General features: G+C 43.1%; 1 protein-coding gene across 2 annotated transcripts in view; it reads right to left on the bottom strand.

The window, feature by feature from the left end:
- adcy2b (adenylate cyclase 2b (brain)) overlaps positions 1–8,337 on the bottom strand; it is a 74,681-nt gene extending 66,344 nt beyond the window's left edge. For both annotated transcript variants that reach the window (XM_085395625.1, XM_085395624.1), the window contains exon 1: positions 7,548–8,337. In XM_085395625.1, the coding sequence (XP_085251751.1) occupies positions 7,548–7,937 (390 nt within the window). In that variant the 5' untranslated portion in view covers positions 7,938–8,337. The remainder of the gene's footprint in view (positions 1–7,547) is intronic.
- Between the last annotated feature and the right edge of the window lie 7,618 nt (positions 8,338–15,955).

The following is a 15,955-nucleotide window of genomic DNA, read 5'->3' as shown; positions in this document are numbered from 1 at the left end:
AGGATGCTAGGCAGAGGTGTGCGGTGTGCACGAGCTCTCAGCCTGTTCCTGACACCGGCTCGCTTCCCTCTAGGCCGCCGCCGCTTCCCTTTGTTCTCCCTCGAGATCTCACTCGGCCAGCTCGGATCCGGAGTTAAAAACTTCGAATTGTGAGTACATTGTATACCAATAGAAACAAGAGTGTCACTGTCATACCTAATGTACCCAATGGTGATGATTTTGCCGATTTAGAAATGCTGAAAACTAACTTAAAAAACAAAGACAAAGAAAAAGTGGTCGGAGCAGTCGTGACGGCAGCCGACCTCACCGGCGCCATCTTAATTCACCTTTATTACTCCTTTATTTATCACAATCACGAGGGAGACATGTCGGGTGGATGTCATTTTGAGACAGAAGTAACAAGAGTTGAAGATGGAGCACTGTCAGCTAACACCAACAACCTACATCCATAAACAACACACAGACACACATACTTGCTAATCAGTGCTTAGTAATAGCCTAATAGCCTTCTGGATGATCTGTGCTACATGGCAGGTCGCATCAGAGAATTCCACTAATAAGACAGAAAAAAGGGGCCAAACACTACAACACAGGGGAGAGGTTCAGTCAGTCAGTAACTCGAGTTAGATGAGGAAGTCTATGGGAATTCACTCACTTTTGTCTTCTCTTAGGAATAATAGCAGCTGTCTTGAATATTTCCCACACTCAAGCATTAATAGTTTAGTTGGTTTTTACACAGTGCTTGTGCATTTTGACTTTTTTGTTAAGGGTACAGCATCAAAAATTTCACCACTAGATATCAGGAGACTGCATATCCTAGTCAACTGAATTTTGTTTCCTTCCAATTCAAGTGCATAATCCTAGCTGTTGGGGATATCCTGAACTTTTCTATCAGTATCGCTCTTTTTCATTTTTTGTCCTTCTATTAGCTGTGGTTAGCCTCTTTTAGCTACTGCTACCCTCTCTTACGGTGCGTTCACACCGAACGCGATAGACGCGACCAAAAAGTACCAGACGCCCATAGCTGGTCACGTGCACATTCGCACCTCAACGCGCGACCAATTTGCAATTTTCACGCGCGTGAAGCGGACATGTGGGATGAAGTAGTGCCAGATGGTATGTTTGCAAGATGGCAGCTGTTGATCTAGCGTTTGAAGAGAGAGTCTCCTTTCTCTATTTACTGTGGAGAGCAGAGCAGCGGCGTAAAGGACGTCCTTGCCATACCTGGGTCCATCAGGTCCTCCAGACACGTGAGCAGTTTGGTGAGTTTCACCACTTGCTCCAGGAGCTGCGTCTGGATGACGGCTGCTTTCAGCGGTACCGCCGACTTTCCCTCGTCCAGTTTGAGGAGCTGCTGTCCCGCGTCGGTCCAAGCATTGCCCACCTAAACACCAACTACAGGCGCTCAATCCCACCTGCAGAGCGCCTGTCCGTCTGCCTGCGGTTAGCAAAAGTGTTTAATATGGTAGTCCTTTATCGATACCTGTGCTAATATATGCTCATTTGAAGTCCCAGTGACTTCCCGCCACCCACAAACCTCTAAAAAGCGTTCCTGCCTTTTTAAAAAATTTCTTAATAAATGGAGCTTGCCTCCAAAATAAACTAACCTCTCTTAAATAATTGGGCTTCACTATGTTCCTATATAGTAGTATATTTTTTCATTGGTATAATATGAAATAAATTCTACATGTGTCAAGTTGTGTGCCAATATTTGCTGTGTAGTAGAACTGAGACATTAGTCATTACAAAAATTTATTTGAAATAATATTAAAATTCTTGGTAGAGAAAGCAGCTGGTGTTGTACAGCTCCGGGTGGTTTGCTATGGCGTTGATGAGCCTTTCCTCCATATTGAATGAAGAATGAGGGGCTTTGGCTGGACCTGCCAATTTGAACTAGGCCAGAGCATCATGTAACCAGGCTCCTGATTGGTTGTCGCGGCGCGACTTGACGCTGAGTTCAGATTTTTCCAACTTGAGTGGTAGACGCGATACGCACGAATGCGCAAAATGCACCACACAAACTGCTGTGCGTATTTTTATTCGTGCTTCAAACGCGTCAGTCGCGCAACTGGTGCATTTTCGTGATTTCACGTTTCCGTGATGCAAATCTGCTTCTGAATTTTCGCGGGATCCTCAGTCGCGCTTCATCGCGCTCCTCCATTGACTTTACATGTAAACCTGACGCTCTGGTCGCGTCTATCACGTTCGGTGTGAACGCACCGTTAGATATTGTTAGCCTCTGTTAGCTACTGTTAGCTAGTGTTGGCTATTGTCATCCACTGCAGATCTAACATTGTTAGACTCAGACACTCAACAAACTCTAATACGATGTGAGAATGTAATCAAACTTTATCAGAGGGAAAGTGTGATTTTTAGAATACTTGAGCCTAACATTAGCTGGTGTAATATTAGCTTATAACCAGCTGTTCTTGTTGTATAGCCAGTTTGCCACCAGCTGCTGGAAGATGGGAGGGTCTTCTCACATCTAAGACCTCCATGTCTAATCTGCTGACAAGAAGTAACTGCGGAAATATCTGAAATAAATAAGCATATTTTCGTGTATTAGAGCCCTGACTTCAGCTCAGGAGATTCAGCTTAAAGTGAGGAGGAAGAAGGTGATATTTTATCCAGATGTTGGGCACATTGTCTCTTTCCTTCTTGTCTTTGCTTCTTTGGTGAAGGTAAGATAAAGGAGAAGATAAAGGGTAGGTATGATCAGCGTCTGATAGTGCACACACAACACCATGCAATTGCCTATGAGTTCTCTTCTCTTCCACCTTTGGCATACTACTTAGCTGGTCTCTAACCACACACATAAAACATGATTAGTCAGAATGGCGATATCTATATCTATGTATTCAAGATAGCCTGGGAACATGGTGGCTTCTACAAACCAAATGGATTTATTTTAAGTTTATGTGAACTCACTTTGTTGGGAGATCTGATTTCCCTAATTTGAAGACCAGATTGTTTTTATGATGTCTTGGTACTTAAAACCTTAGAACTGACTGGGGGACATGTTTTCCTTTTTTTTCTTTTCTTTTTTTTACCACGACTGTGTAATTATATCTAACTGTGATTATATCTTTTTTAAGGCACTTTAATCAAGAATATACAAGCAATTGAATATAGTTCAGAAAAGGTCAATTTTTCGCAGCATTGTTGCTTGAGGTCTCTGTGTCTAGTGGATTATTTTTACCCTGTGTAGCTCCAACCACACCTAGTCAGTGACGTCACAACATCTATTTCATTCCACTCGGTCACCTTACTTCTCTCCCAGTAACAGCTGGTGATCCATCATTACAAAAACACCCTTCCCTCACTGCCTCCCATCGATCTAACTGTCAACGAGAAGGAAACTAAATCTGTGTTGTTGCTTTACTTAAAATATCAACAGACTGCTCACGAGCCGGCAGAAACAGTGCTGGAATCAGTGATGAGCACCAAGGCAGCAATGAGAGCGGTTACAGTTCACAGATTACCAATCTTCTATAATCAGACGGAATATTGATTTTGATTAAACTGTCAAATTATGTTTTGAATGACCTTAGGTTAACACGGAGGACACACACCACAGAAAATACAACCTCAAGGCAGAAAGAACAAGAATGATTTTCCTCTCAAAATTACTCGGACAGAAATTAAAAAAGACTTCCTCAGACAAACACACCCAAACAGCACAATCGCTGATATGCACATACCAGCACACACACACGTACTGCGCAAACTGGGTGGAGGGGCCGGCTTCTTAAAACAGCACTTTGAGCCACTCCAGCCATGATGTGTGGCGACAGATAAAAGTGGGCAGCAATTTTGGGAGCATTAACGCTGCTTTGGTTGGGTTTCTGTCGGCTCACTGATAAAGCCTCGGCACTTACAACAACATCCTCCCCTCTCTCTGCTGCCCAGCCTCCTAGCTTCAGACCCAGCCTCTATTTATTCCTGCCATTCTTCTTGCTCCAGCAGTAATAAATACACACGCCTCGCTGAGCAACCGCTTCATCACTATAGACAGGCTTGGATGTTATTTAATAGGAGCAAACTTGGGGGGAAAGAAATGAATGATTTCAATTTGCATTGAGAATGATGGGAAATTACCTGCGGGATTGTAATTTAACCAGTGAAGCACAGAGCCTAAGAAGGAAAGGAAACTTGGAGGATTAGATCGACCAGCGGGGAGTGCAATAAATTCTATTGATTTGTTTTAAATAGAAGGCATCAATAAAGGTGGAGGTGCTACTGAGAATGACCCCCACAATTATTGAGTCGAGGTGCTACTTAGAGAGCAAAACAAATGTCTAAAGACCGTCCTGGGCATATGAGAGCAAAACAATCTTTATCAAACAACAACAGCAATAGCAATGAGTGGGCTTGCTTTTGTACGGCTATTCCATGAAACACAAAGGCAGCGCTGGCGAAACAATAGCTTGTGTTTATGGTTGAGTGTTTGTGGCCAAAACAACACTTTTCACTTGACAAAAGCACCAACGCCCACGTAGCCGCGAACTAAACTGTCATCGTGCTCTTGATCCGCTCTGCAAACCCGGCGTTGAGATTTAAAGTGCCGCTTCACGGCCTCTTATGCTGCCACACGTAATCATACACACACACACACACACGCACACACACACACACACACACACACACACACACACACACACACACACACACACACACACACACACACACACACAGCTCCCCATCTCCCCACCTCAGTCTCATTCAGTTTCATGCCAAAACTAAAACTCTTCTTCTGATCACAGCGCTCTTCGATGATCCCGAGAATAAAGCTTCTTTCTGATTCTTGATAATGAGAAACATAATGAAATCCAAAGTCCACGGTACTCTTTATTCTTATTATAAATGACTTAGAACTTGGAATGTGATAGCATTTTCATTCTGATTTCAACAATTATGATATCAAGATAATTAAGATGAAATGATGTGTCTTGTTCTATAAATACAGCAGTTTTATTTATACAGCGCCAAGTCACAACAACAGTCTGTTTAAGGTGCTTTGTATTATAAGGTAAAGACTCTACAGTAATGTAGAGAAAAGCCCAACAATCAGATGAGCCCCTGTGAGCACAACTCCCTTTTAACAGGAAGAAACCTCCAGCAGAACCAGGCTCAGCCACAATCGGTTGGGGGCGAGGAGAGGAAGAACAGGACTGCTGTGTTTTTTTGTGGCAGCTTTAGCTCAAGCTACATTTGATTTTTCAGTTGAATTTATGTTAAAATTCTATGAATTTCACACCTGAATGGGACCTTTTATGTGTTTCCTACGTTTTTCCCCTATATGTATATGTACTGTTACAGTGGTAGGTGACCATATTAAACATGGTTAAAGTTTGAAATAACGATGTCAGCTTATGTGCAAATAAACCAAGAGTCATGATAAAATATTTCTGTTTGCACAAAAAACAAAAACTACCAGTTGTTTTTACTATCATTACCCCCTCTGAAAATCTGATCTTTTTATTGGCCCATAGCACAAAGCACTGCTGTGCTTTGATGTGCTTTAACTTTGTAATTGTGAAAACTTGTAAAATAAATTGAAAAGAAACTGTTATCTTCCAATTAACAAACAGTATAAATACTTTAGTAAGGGTCTGAGCTGTCACTTGTGAAAGCATCATGCTAAAAACAAAAGAAATCAGTTTGGACTTGAGAAAAACAATAATTGATGCTGACAAAGCAGGAGCTGGATATCCAACTGTAACATCAAGAAATTCAAAGAAAGCCACGACGTGCAGGACAAACCTGGCAGAGGCAGGAAGTGAAGGATTTCAAAGACTCAAAACTAGTGAGAGATTTGCCTAAAAACCCAGAACAACTGGCAAGACACGAGTGAACAACTTAACCAAGTTGGGAATTGTAATCTCGAAGAAGACGGGAATGGCCTGCGAGGCTGCAGAACAAGAAAAACTTCACTTCTGCAGAAGAAACGCCTTCAAGCCAGACTGAAGTGAGCTAAATACAACCTGGAGAAAGATTATGCGACAGTGGAATACACTGGAAGCGCATAGTTTGGTCAGATGAGATGAAAATAGAACTATTTAGCCACAGAGATGCTGCTTATATTTGCGTAAAGAAGGTGTATAACCTAAAGAACTCCGTACCCTCAGTGAAACACGGTGATGGAAGTATTTTGCTGTGCGGACGCTTCAATGCGTCTGGACCTGTGGAAGGAATCATGAAGGAAGAAAGATGTGTGAAGATTTTGAAAGAAAACGTGAAGAAGTCAGCAGCAAAACTGGGTCTGGAAGGGCACCTCGCTGGTTGAGCAGGTGACACACTTTGAGAGGGGTACTGAATGAGCCCGAGTGCGAGTCTGTCTCAAAACAGTTTCCTGATTTCCTCATGCTGTGTGATACTGACCTTATCTGTTATCGATCGAATACTAAGTAATTACAGTATTGTGTAATGCAGATACCATTACTAGGGGAAGAGCGGTTTGTCATGATTTATGAGACGAGTCATCATCATCATCAAGTATTGATCCAATATCAATATCAACATTGGTATTGATACTATCGATACTTGGATCTATCCGCCTACTCTGTACCGTCATGTCTAATAAAGGCAAAAAAAATCAAATCATCCATTAATCTTCTTCTGCTCATCCACTTCAGACTGACAGTGGGGCTGCTGTGAGCTCTCATGGGGCTAAAAGTGTGGCAAACCCCACACACTTCACCGGTCTGCTGCAAGGCTAACACACAGAAACAGCCATCCATAGTTACTTCTAACTTAGAATAGCCAGATAACCTAACAAGAATGTCTCTAGACCTTTGGAGGATGCTTGGGTACCTGGAGAGAGCCCTTTCCGCTCGGGAAGAACATACACTCCACACACAAAATTCCCGCTCAGCCGGTGGATTCAAACACAGGACCCACCCTACCATCGAAATAACACACTAATGCAAAAAAGAGAGAGAGAAACAAAAGGGAAATGCTGAAATAAAACTAACTCTGCTCTACGCAACTTTACTCAGACAGGGAGGACCCTCCGGTCTGTCCTGTCTCTTTTTCGTTGACCCTCTGCTGCTGCCGCTTGTTTCTCTGAACACAATAATATGAAATATTTATTCAGTATATTTTTACTAAATGACTCATATCGCCACCATGGCTGATTGAAACAGTCTTTCACTTGACATGAGAAACATTTTCCCACATGGCAGAAATAATAAGCGGCAAGTGTGCAAGAGTGGTATGGATCTTCTCATTTCATTATTAAAAAGAAGGCTAAAGGCTGAAATTACTCCGTTAATAAGCAATCTGTCCTTGTGGTGACTAAAAAACCCTCAAAAGCAGGAATTTGTGCTGATAACACAGAGCACGTGCTCGTGTGTCTATTGTTCAAACACAACAATGACAACATTTTCGCTCTGTAAGCGTTTATTTTTAGACTCAAACTAACCTCGGACTGCTGTGTGGATTATTCACCACACCTCTAAAATCCTGTCAAAACACTTCCCCCAGGACACACACATAGACAGCCTGTTAACACACACACTCACAGACACATGCACACACACTCTCACCAGTCCCGAAGCAAAGAACACCGCCAGCAGTGCGAGGCAGGTTCCCATGACGATCAGCAGCAGGAACACGATCAGCGGGTGCTGCTGGCTCATTCGGTAGTACGACTCGTACAGCCAGTCCTGGGGCTTCTCGCCCTCCGCGCACACGTCACCCTGGAACCCCGGGCACCCGTCCCCCAGGCTCTCGGGCCCCTCAGGCCCCTCGCCTCCATCGCTCTTCTCCAGCAGGTAGCGTCCGCGGGTCCACAGAGCGTCCTGCCACATGGGTAGCCTCCTCTGGATGGATAGTGATGCCTCCTCGTTGCCAAAAAACACGTGCGCAAGGAAAAGGGTGCTTTCTTCCTCTCTTCCTCTCTTTCTCTCTCCCTCCTCCTCCTCACTCTCCAGCATCCACCGCCTCCTCTTCTGCTTTATTTATTTATTTATTTTAAAGTTTGCTAAGCTGCAGAGTGACAGATCGACTGCCGAGTGAAGCAGAGCCAACTTTCCAGCTCCTGCAGCTTCCTCTGCATCCTCTGCCGCTCCTTCAGCCCCGAGGTGCCAAACTGAGTCAGGACAGTGAGAAACCGAGCGCTCTCCTCTATCCCTCCTCCTCCCGTCAGAGGCTCCGGAGAGGGAAGACTCGAGGGGAGGTAGGTTCTCACCTCTTGCCTCTCCTCCGGGCTTTGCTCTTTGTGTCTGGTCAGTCTGATGGGGAGCTGGCAGCAGTCTCTTCTCACTGCTTAGAGATGTAGTTGTGCCGAAGCAGCATGTTACTCTGCTGAGGTGCGGATGGGAACTGAGAGAGAGAGAGAGGGGGGTGTAACTGGGAGGGAGGGAGAGAGAGAGAGAGGGTGTTCCAACGCGTGTGATAGAGAGAGAGCTAAAAGTGTGTGTGCTGTACCTACCAGAGCAGTGTGAGAATAGTGATGTGTGAGATTAGATAATGTGGAGGGAAGTGGTATATGACTCAAGACTGTGTGTGTGTGTGTGTGTGTGTGTGTGTGTGTGTGTGTGTGTGTGTGTGTGTGTGTGTGTGTGTGTGTGTGTGTGTGTGTGTCTTTGTTTACAAGGTACAGAAAAGGAAAGAGACTTAAGACATTTACATAAGAGGAAAAAAAGAAGACACTGTGAAGTTGGCAGAAGAAGAAAAACAGTGTGTCAGCGTGTGTGTGTGTGTGTGTGTGTGTGTGTGTGTGTGTGTGTGTGTGTGTGTGTGTGTGTGTGTGTGTGTGTGTGTGTGTGTGTGAGAGAGAGAGAGAGACAGAGAAAGTGAGAAGGGTTGTAACAGCTGTGCAAAACCAAGGAGATGGAGTGTTGAGAGAACAAGCACAAAATACCATCCAGCAGCCAGTGACAGAGATAAAAAGGACAGGCAAGACAAACACTCGGAGGGGGGAAAGAATGGGGGAGGAATGGGAAGAAGAAACAAAGTCAGGAAGGAAAAACCTCATGAGACAGAGAGAGTGTGGGAGGAAGAGAGAGAGAGATCAGTGCTTCAAATGGGAGGGAGGGGTAGGAGGGCTGGTAATGAGTGAAAGTTTTGAGAGGGGCGAGTGTCAGTGGGAGTAAAAATGAGATGTGACGAGCCAAAATCCCAATATTCTCCTCTCCTCTCTCTTAATCTCTTCTCCGAGCCTCATGCGAGGTGAGAAAAATGCAGTTTTTTTCAATGTGTCAAATCCACAGCTTCCAGAAACAGAAAGAGCATGTGTAAGCAGATTCTGATAATAACACAAGCCCAGCAGTGCACAGAACTCAGGGCTATTTTTAGAAATCATAAAAAAAGCAAAAGTAACAGAATGAAAAAAGAAACCCAAAAGCAACAAATAAATCATCCACTATAAACCCACCCAGTGGAAACCTGGTAACAACTTATTCAACCTGAAAAGGCTGCACAGTCCTGAACGCAGCTTGGCTAGACTGAGCTGATAGGCTGTCTATCAGTATATGCAAGGTAACTTTGATTTGAAAAACTCATGACTTAATTACTTGATTCCGCCCAGAACATAGAAAACATATAGACTGCATAAACCAATTAAATTTATAGTTTTCAGAAAAATACTGGCTCGTTTTGACCTAGACGGCAGCGGCACGTTGGATTCTAGTTGCTCAACAGTCCCCGGTCTTCTTTGGGGTATTTTTCATTTCATGATGGCTTAAATGAGAACATGAAAAAAGAATTAAAATTTTAATTCATGTGACCCGAGAACAGCTGTTGACTTTTCCTCAGTCCATTTTAAATGAGCTGTGGTCCAGAGAAGACAGTAGTGTTTCTGCGTTATACTCACATGTGGCTTTTTCTTTGCATGATGGAGCTTTAACCTGCATTTATTGTTGAACTGTGTTCACAGACGGTGATTTCTGGATTCTGAGCCTATGCAGGGATTTCCAAGACAGAGCCGTGCTTCTTTTCAATGCAGTGCAGTCTGAGGGCATAAAAATCATTGGCATGTATTATTCATTTTCAGCTTGTCCGTTGCGCACAGAGATTTCTCCAGATTCTCGGTTTGATTAAGTTATGTACCAATGGGATGGCTGTGCATCGGAAGGTAGAACGGGTCATCTACTAACTGGAAGGTTGTCAGCTCAATCCCCGCTGCTCCAGTCTGCATGGCGAAGAGTTGCCACTGATGCGTTTATCTGCATGTGTATGTTTGATAGCTCTTAGATGTAGAACAAAGTGCTTGCATGAGTGGATGGTTTAAGCTTGAGTAGAGGAGAAAAGCAGTATATTTAGGAACTTTGCCTCCAATGTAGGTGATGAGGTGTTCAAAGTCTTTGCAGTTTGACTCTCAGGAAAATTATTGTGAGATTCTTCCAAAATTTGATGCCATATTTTACAGATTCTCAAGCCCTTGCCCATCTTTACTTCTGAGAAACTCTCTAAGTTGCTCTTTTTATACCGAGTCATGCTACTGACTTGTTGCTAATTAGTTAATCTAATTAGCTGCAATCCTATTTCTTGTTTAGTACTGCTTACTTTTTCAGTGTTTTGTTCCCCCGTTCCAGCTTCTCTGAGACATATTGCTGGCATAAATAGAAAATGAGCCAAGTGTCTCAGTTTAAACATATATGTTTTTATATATTGCATTGTGAATAAAGTATGAGTTTATGAATTTTGTAAATCACTGCATTCAATTTACATTTGAACTTTTTTGGAACTGGATTTGTATCATTTGATATAAATTATTGGGTGGGGCGTGTTGGGTGCAGTGCCACACCATGCCTCCCCTCTGGACACGCTACCAGCTTCAATGCAATGTAAGGACAAACGTCCTGTGGTGCACTCAACAATTAATAAAGACTGAAATGAAATATAAACAGTTTTTAAATATGTTTATTAATGTGAACACAAAACTATCACTTTGTTCCAAATGCAACTCAGCTGTCCCACGTTCAAAACGTCTTTAATATACAGCACAGTTCACTTTAATCAGCAGTGCCCTACTTCTACTGATGCAGTGCTGCTGCCTGATCTGAAACCTACTTCACACACACACCTGTCCTCTATGGGAGGGGCTACAGGACATTCACCAGTGATTGGCAGATGCTGCCTGTATATTATGCCCACCACTGAAATGTGGACCACTGAAACAGTCCTCAGATGTTGGTGAAAAAGACAAATCATTACTCTTAAGCCATTAGTCCAATTTACAGTACATAGGTAAATGTAGTCCCATTTACATAGATCAGCAACTCCCAGTCTGTGAGCTGAAGCCCCCTGGTGGGTCTCGAAGGCACTGCAAGTGTGTTACAAGAAAGTTCTATGTTTTCAGATCTATTTTTGATCCTGAATTTGTCTTATACTTCATCACTATAGCAACAAAAAGCTGTTTGATAATCAAGCTACTGATGGAAAATCAGCCTCAACAAGAAAATTGTCTGGAGATCAAAAAAAGGAGGAAATGCTTCATCTCAAGCTTTTCTGATAATCAGAGCTGTGATTAAAGACTTGGATGCGCTGCAGAAGATTTTGAGATTTCAAAACGAAGGGCACCGGAATGGGACTGAAGAGATATTTGTATTCTCAAGATGCATCTCCTTACAGTGTTTGTTGTCCTGTTTTGACTGATTGCACACTTGGTCAGAACATGTACGAAATGAATGATTAACAAACAGGTTCATGCTATTCAGATTACCCCAAAAATCAGTTTCACCCGGTGGAAGCACTTTGAAAATCCTGAAATGCAGCTATGTGACTATGAGAAGTGTTGCTCTCTCTAAATCTGATTAACAAAGTCTTTGAAATCTGGAACAGAAATAAACAAGCAGACGAATGATTCTAAAGACTCTTTGTAGCTTCTTGGTCCGGGAGTCTGCAGAGCCTGTAGCATCGATAGCACCGTCTCAAACAAAGCAGAGGATGATGCAGGACGTCTTCAGTGCTGCAGGAAAAAAAGGAAAGAAAAGGAAAGAAATATTTCTATAGCAATTTTCAGCAGGGGGTATGGAGCGAGGAAATCAATCACTCTGGAGAAAGCAACATGGGGGAAATCTATAGAAAATTGCTATCCAGTTTGGCATTGATGGTAATGACAGTGACAATGATACCCGTGCTAACATGTCCTTCTGCACATAAGCCGCAAATATCCAGCTTGTTCACACAGATAAGTCAGGCAAAGCTGACAGAGCTCTGAAGAAGAGACTGCAGTTGTCTGACTGTCAAATAGCCAGTACCACATACAATGGATCGCATTCTAGTATCAGAGATAAACTGATTCTTTTAGTGCATGCAGGGCTGTGAGGTATTTTTGATTAACCATGATTAAAATGCTGCGTTGTTTATTATTATGATTCCCACAATCAGTGTAACGAGATTCTGGCCTCCCACACTGGCTTCCAATTGAATTTAGGCTCTATTTTAAAAATCCTTTTACTGGTTTTTAAATCCTTAAATGGTCTGGTGCCTGAATATTTGTCCGATCTGCTGAAACCCTATGTCCCCCCTTGTTCACTCGGGTCATCTGAGCAGCTGCTGCTCTCAGACCCTAAATCTGAAACTTAGAGGAGACCGAACATTCTCTTTTGTGGCCCCGAAGCTTTGGAATGATCTTCCTCTTCACAGTAGGCAACCTACTTCAGTGGTGGTCTTTAAATCCAGGTTAAAAACTCATTTTTATTGGCTGGCCTTGTACTCAGTGGGTAACTGACACTGTTATTCATTTATGGTATTTGTTATTCTTATTGTACTTTTGATATTTCTGCTGTACAACACTTTGGTCGGCCATGTGTTGTTTTAAAAGTGCTATATAAATAAATGATGGTATGGTAAACAAACCCCTAAACCTTGTGGAAAACTTCCCAGAGGAGTTAAGCTGTTATAGCTGCAAAGGTGGGCTGACATCACCTTAAACCAGGCTTGGCCAACTCCAGGCCTCGTGTCCTACAGGTTTTAGATATCACCCTGTTTCAACACACCTGAATCAAAAAAATAAGTTCATTACCAGGCCTCTGGAGAACTTCAAGACATGTCGAGGAGGTAATTTAGCCATTTGAATCAGCTGACACATCTAAAACCTGCAGGTGAGCGGCCCTCGAGGCCTGGATTTGGACACCACTGCTTTAACCCTCTGGATTAAGAATAATGAATGAATACTTTTGACAATATCGGCATTTGAAGATGGCTGGATTAGCAAATTCAGTCAAAGCATGAAGATTCAACTCAAGAACACTTATAGCATCAGTACAAGATAAAGGAGACAAGTCCAACTCCAAAATGTGCAGCCACTGAAGCTTTAACATCGTGCACCCCAGTTCAACTTCAACCCCAGGTCTGAGAAATGACAGAATTGGGCAAATTGACTTTATTAAGGTCAGATGCTCCGGCGAATGACCGGATGAAGCGGATCAGGCTCTCTGTGTCAGTAACCTCCCGAATGTAAAACAGGGCGCTACTGCGGCTGCAGAAGATCGGGCCTTCTTCTGCAGCGGTACAAACCCAAATATTTATTTTAGTAACAGGAGTCTCCAGCACTCAAGCACTGCAATAACCCAGATTTCCCCTGACAAGCCAATATCTCTATGACATGAAGTGTGATGCATTTGCAGCCGTTCAGAGTTGCTCATCCTGCCTCCTCTGACTGAGTTTCTGTCCTGAAGTCCTTTTTGACTCTGGAGAAATTGGTGTGAATCTGTGTTTCATTGTCACATGAACTCTCCCGTCTGGTGGAAACAGAAGGATTTGGAAAACGTGTGAAGAAGTCGTTCTCTGCTCTGCGACATATCTGTTTTATCCCCGTCTGTGTGTGTGTGTGTGTGTGTGTGTGTGTGTGTGTGTGTGTGTGTGTGTGTGTGTGTGTGTGTGTGTGTGTGTGTGTGTGTTGTGCGTGCACATGCCATATTGCAACATATGATAGACTTCCTGTTCAGCTCCCTTATACTAAGCTGTGTAATGTAATCTAATTAGGTCTTCCTTGGCACAACAAAGACAAGATTAATGAGCTGAGCTGAGCTTCACGCACGCTGATGCGCACGCAACCCCCATGACAGTTTGGGAGAGCGTGTGCAGTTGTGCAAGTGAGAGACAGCTTGCACTGTGTGTTATTTTCTTTTATCAAACTTGAACTTTGTGTTTTTTGCTTTTTTCTTTTCCATGTGCGCCCTTAAGCAAGTTACTCAAATAAGGGATTCGCATTTATTTTCCCGGCCACGGAGAAACTAAACTGTGAAGTGTGAGAGGAAGAGGAGAAATGTAAGGAAACAACAGCACACATGAAGTCAAGCACACGTGCACACACACACACAGCAGTTATGAGTGTAAGCCACGTCACAGACGTTACTATGATCCTTGATTTTCCTGTGTCATAAAACTGCCTCACAATCATGATCCACATGTGTTTGTTGTGCTATAAATGGAGTCTTCTATATAAGGTTTTATTCCCCATCACATTAACAACAGGTGTGGCTGTGCTCACCACCTGCTACCCACTCCACACAAACATAGACATGCACACATACACGCACTCATCAAGCGCCAAAGGCATTGACAGAATGAGAGCACACTGAGGAAGAGTGGCCTTAACACACTAATTCTGCATCAACACCCTCCCACATACAGACAAAGGCACAGCGGCAGGACAGAAGATGAGGCAACACAAGCAGATGGAGAAAGGACGAAAGGGCTCGGCTGCCTTCATGTGCTGTGGGAGATATTGCCACTATGAGATGAGCGTGTACGTCTAGTAGTCTCACCGAGAGGCTCGCGTTAAAGTCCGAAGGCCTTGTTTAACGCAGCTGGCGGGGATGGTGAAAAAAGAGATAGCATTAAAGATGATCTTTTTTAAGTTGCATGGGAACAGGGTCATAACACAACACCTGACAAACCATTGACTTGTGAAGTTTTTTTGGGAACTTTGGACCATGTTGGCATGTGTGAGGACCAGACCATCGCTTAGATTAGATTAGATAAAACTCCGGGAAATTCAGTTTCCAATAGCACAGCACCGATAGAAGTTACAGAATGTGAGCAGAAATATACCATATATCCACATATATAAATACAGAGTATACAAAAGGGACAAATAGAATAAATAGGAATAAGAATACAAGGGAATTGCACATTTCAAGTACTGAAGTCTATTGCACTGTTGGATATTAACAAAAATTATTGCACAGTGAAAAGGCACTGCAGCTTAGTTGTCCCCCTCTCTCTCCCCTCAGGAGAGGAGTTAAACAGTTTGATGGCGTGTGGGACAAAGGAGTTTTTAAGTCTGTTGATTCTTGACTTTGGGAGAAACAACCTGTCACTGAACAGACTCCTCTGGTTGATTATGGCCGTGTGCAGAGGATGCCCAGCATTGTACTTTACTCCTAGGTGACTTATTCTCACCAACCCTAACCAAACACCTCAAGACTTTTATCTTGATAGCCACAATTTTTTTAAACTTAATTGGAAAGACTGAATTATGAATAAATCAGTGGCTCAATTTTCTAAAACATGATGCTAAATCACCTGTATTTGTCAGTAGATTGAAAATTGCAATCCACTGAGCTCTGTTTTTTTACCCCTTCCAATTCAAGTGCATAATCCTAGCTATGATGGCTGACGTAGGATCAGCACATCTTAGTCATCCAAGAGAGATCAAAAAAATTAAATGTAGCATGTGCCCATGATAGTTGTAGACAGCCAGCGTGTTTCTACTACTGTTTGGACTGGGTCTGAAGTTTCTCCCTGTCTGCGGAAGGCTGTCAGTCCACTTCTTACCTCAGATGTCAGTGCCAGGTGACAAGCATCCAACTCTGTTTACTCTGGAAAGGATTCAATAATTTATAGAATCTCACATCTGACTGGTGACAGCGATACTGCGGTGAGTTGTTGAGGATAAGCTGAACTGTCAGTAAGCACTGTTAGCCTCTGTTAGCTGCTGTTCGTCTCTGTGAGGTGCAGTTCTCCACTGTTAGCTGCTGTTTGTCTCTGTTAGCTACAG

This window comes from Rhamphochromis longiceps, linkage group LG22, assembly GCF_057381845.1.
Source record: "Rhamphochromis longiceps isolate RC_006_pf linkage group LG22, R_longiceps_female_GT1.1, whole genome shotgun sequence".
Taxonomy (NCBI): domain Eukaryota; kingdom Metazoa; phylum Chordata; class Actinopteri; order Cichliformes; family Cichlidae; genus Rhamphochromis; species Rhamphochromis longiceps.
This window is presented reverse-complemented; position numbering and strand designations above follow the sequence as displayed.